General features: G+C 43.6%; 1 protein-coding gene across 1 annotated transcript in view; it reads left to right on the forward strand.

The window, feature by feature from the left end:
* PKD1L3 (polycystic kidney disease 1-like 3) overlaps positions 1–2,723 on the forward strand; it is a 116,138-nt gene that overhangs the window by 71,249 nt on the left and 42,166 nt on the right. The window contains 2 exon segments of the mRNA XM_011976817.1: positions 572–764; positions 865–1,103. Coding sequence (XP_011832207.1) covers positions 572–764; positions 865–1,103 — 432 coding nt within the window.

Below are 2,723 nucleotides of genomic sequence, written 5' to 3' on the forward strand. Positions count from 1 at the left end.
AAAAAAAAAAAAAAAAACAGAAAAAATGTTTTCTGTATTAGACCCACAGATCCTATCTGCTTTGTCGAAGACTGTTGAAACTTGTCATCCTTTTTCTTTTATGAGATGGTGAGATTATGGAATTTATGGATTCTCAAATACGGTCTGAGTCTCCTGGGCACTTACTAGTATAGGTCACATGTACTGCCACTCTGGTGAAGAACTCAGTAAATAGGTTTTAAAAGTCTTTAGATCAAAGCTTAGAATTTTACAATTGCTACAAATTCACCAGCATCCTCAGAGAAGATGGTAGTACTGCAAGGGTTGGGTACAGTCCACTCTCTGCTAGTGGGAAAACACAGCCTCAAATCAATTAATGAATTGTTCATCTCTACCACTAATTGCTCCTTATTGAAATCCACTTGTGATGGGAGCTGCGCTGACTCAGGCTGGTTGCCCTGGCACTCGGGGAGGCGAGGCTACACGTTCGAGGCCAACCTGGTCAGCACTGGTCAAACAAAAAACCTGGTCAGCACTGGTTCAAACAAAAAAAATCCACTTGTGAGAGTGTCAACTTGAAATATATTTTCAGTTGTTCCTGAAAACCACCATCATTTCTGCTGTTACCTGCGTAGAGTTCTGCAGAGGCTGAAATCTCACTTAGGCACGCTGGGTGTCACCCAGGGTCACCAGCCCTGTGACTTCCTAGATGCAGTCAGCCGACTTCAAAAACTCCAGGAACTCTTGGAAACACATCTTCTTCCCACGGAGCAAGAGCCATCCAGGTAATGCAGCACACCAAGCCTTCTTTATCCCCTGTCATCTTCCTCATCCTCTCTCTCAGCTGGTGCATATGGGATTATTCCTTCAACTTTTGTGCTCCAGGGAAGTCACCAGTTTCGCCATCCTGAGCTCAGAAGAAGGGAGAAAGCCCATCTCTAATGGCCTGTCCAGATGGTTGACTGCAGCCTGCTGGCTCCTCCTAGGTCTCACTAGCCTGGCTTCAGCCTTTTTTACAGCACTTTATAGCTTGGAATTGAGCAAAGACCAAGCCACCAGCTGGATGATCTCAATTATTTTATCAGTGCTTCAAAACATCTTCATCAGCCAGCCAGGAAAGGTATGTGCGGGACGGGAAGAACCACTGGAGTTGCAGAAGTTAGGGAAACTGAGGTCCCTGGGTGTCAGGTGGTTTTGACAATGCAACATAACAAAAAACAAATAGGCAAACCAGGCTGGGTGCAGTGGCTCATGCATGTAATCCCAGCACTTTGGGACACCAAGGCAGGCAGATTGCTTGAGTCCAGGTGTTTCAGACCAGCCTGGGCAACATGATGAAACTCCATGTCTACAAAAATTAGAAAAAATTAGCCAGGCATGGTGGTGTGCTCCTGTAGTTCCAGCTACTTGGGAGTCTAAGGTGGAAGGATGGCTTGGCCCAGAGGTTGAGGCTGCAGTAAGCCGTGATTGTGCCACTGCATTCCAGCCTAGGTGACAGAGCAAGACCCTGTCTCAACACTAAAAAACAAAAAGAAAAAGGCAAACTGACATTTGTTAGGGATACATGAAATTCATGACAGAAAAACTAGTAAGTATGGCAGAAAAGGATTGAGGAGCGAAGAGGACAGAAACAAATCAACAACCCAAACCACTTTGAAAAAATAACAAAAAACTTAAAATGTTTTTAATTAAGAAAAATGTCAAACCCACACAAAAGTGTGAAGACTAGTATAATGCACTCTAAAGTCCTACCACTCAGCTTCAACAATAACCATCTCATGGCCAATCTTGTTTCATCTATTATTTGGGGGAACAATATCAGACTTCACATCACTTTATCCATTTCATGTATTTCAGACTTTATATTTCTAAAAGATATGGACTGTTCCTTCTAAAACATAAATATAAAGGGACAGCCTGAGGGAATTTTGGGGGTGATGAAACTACTTGGTATCTTGACTGTAGTGGTGGATATACAACTCTAAGTATTAATCAACACTCATGGAATTATACACCAAAAAGCGAACTTTTTTTTAACTATATGTAAGTTAAGATATAAATTTTTTAAAGCAAAACCTGTGATTGCAGTGGCCAAAATACATGTAAGAAATTCAGCTTCGCTAGTCCAATAAAACTATCATATTGCATTTTTGTTTTAATAATGGCAAAGAAAAATAATAATACACAGTAATGCCAAGGAAATGAACAGCCAGTCCTGGTTAAGGGAAGTCTGGCAATATATAGTGACAACCTGCAAATTCTGCATCCTTTTGCTAGAGAGGTTTCACATCTAAGGATCCATCTCCAGAAAATCCATAGTGGCCAGGAGCGGTGGCTCACGCTTGTAATCCTAGTACTTTGGGAGGCTAAGGCGGGCAGATCACTTGAGGTTGGGATTTCAAGACTACCCGGGTCAACATGGTGAAACCCTGTCTCTATTAAGAATACAGAAATACCAGGCCGGGTGTGGTGGCTCATGCCTGTAATCCTAGCACTTTGGGAGGCCGAGGTAGGCGGATTACCTGAGGTCGGGAGTTTGAGACCAGCCTGGCCAACACGGCGAAACCCTGTCTCTACTAAAAATACAAAAATTAGCCAAGTGTGGTGGTGAGTGCCTGTAATCCCAGCTACTCAGGAGGCTGAGGCAGGGAGAATCACTTGAACCCGGGAGGCAGAGATTGCAGTGAGCTGAGATCGTGCCATTGTACTCCAGCCTGGGCAGCAGAGTGAGACTCTGTCTCAAA

Source organism: Mandrillus leucophaeus, unplaced genomic scaffold (assembly GCF_000951045.1).
Source record: "Mandrillus leucophaeus isolate KB7577 unplaced genomic scaffold, Mleu.le_1.0 Scaffold17, whole genome shotgun sequence".
In the NCBI taxonomy this organism is placed as follows: Eukaryota; Metazoa; Chordata; class Mammalia; order Primates; family Cercopithecidae; genus Mandrillus; species Mandrillus leucophaeus.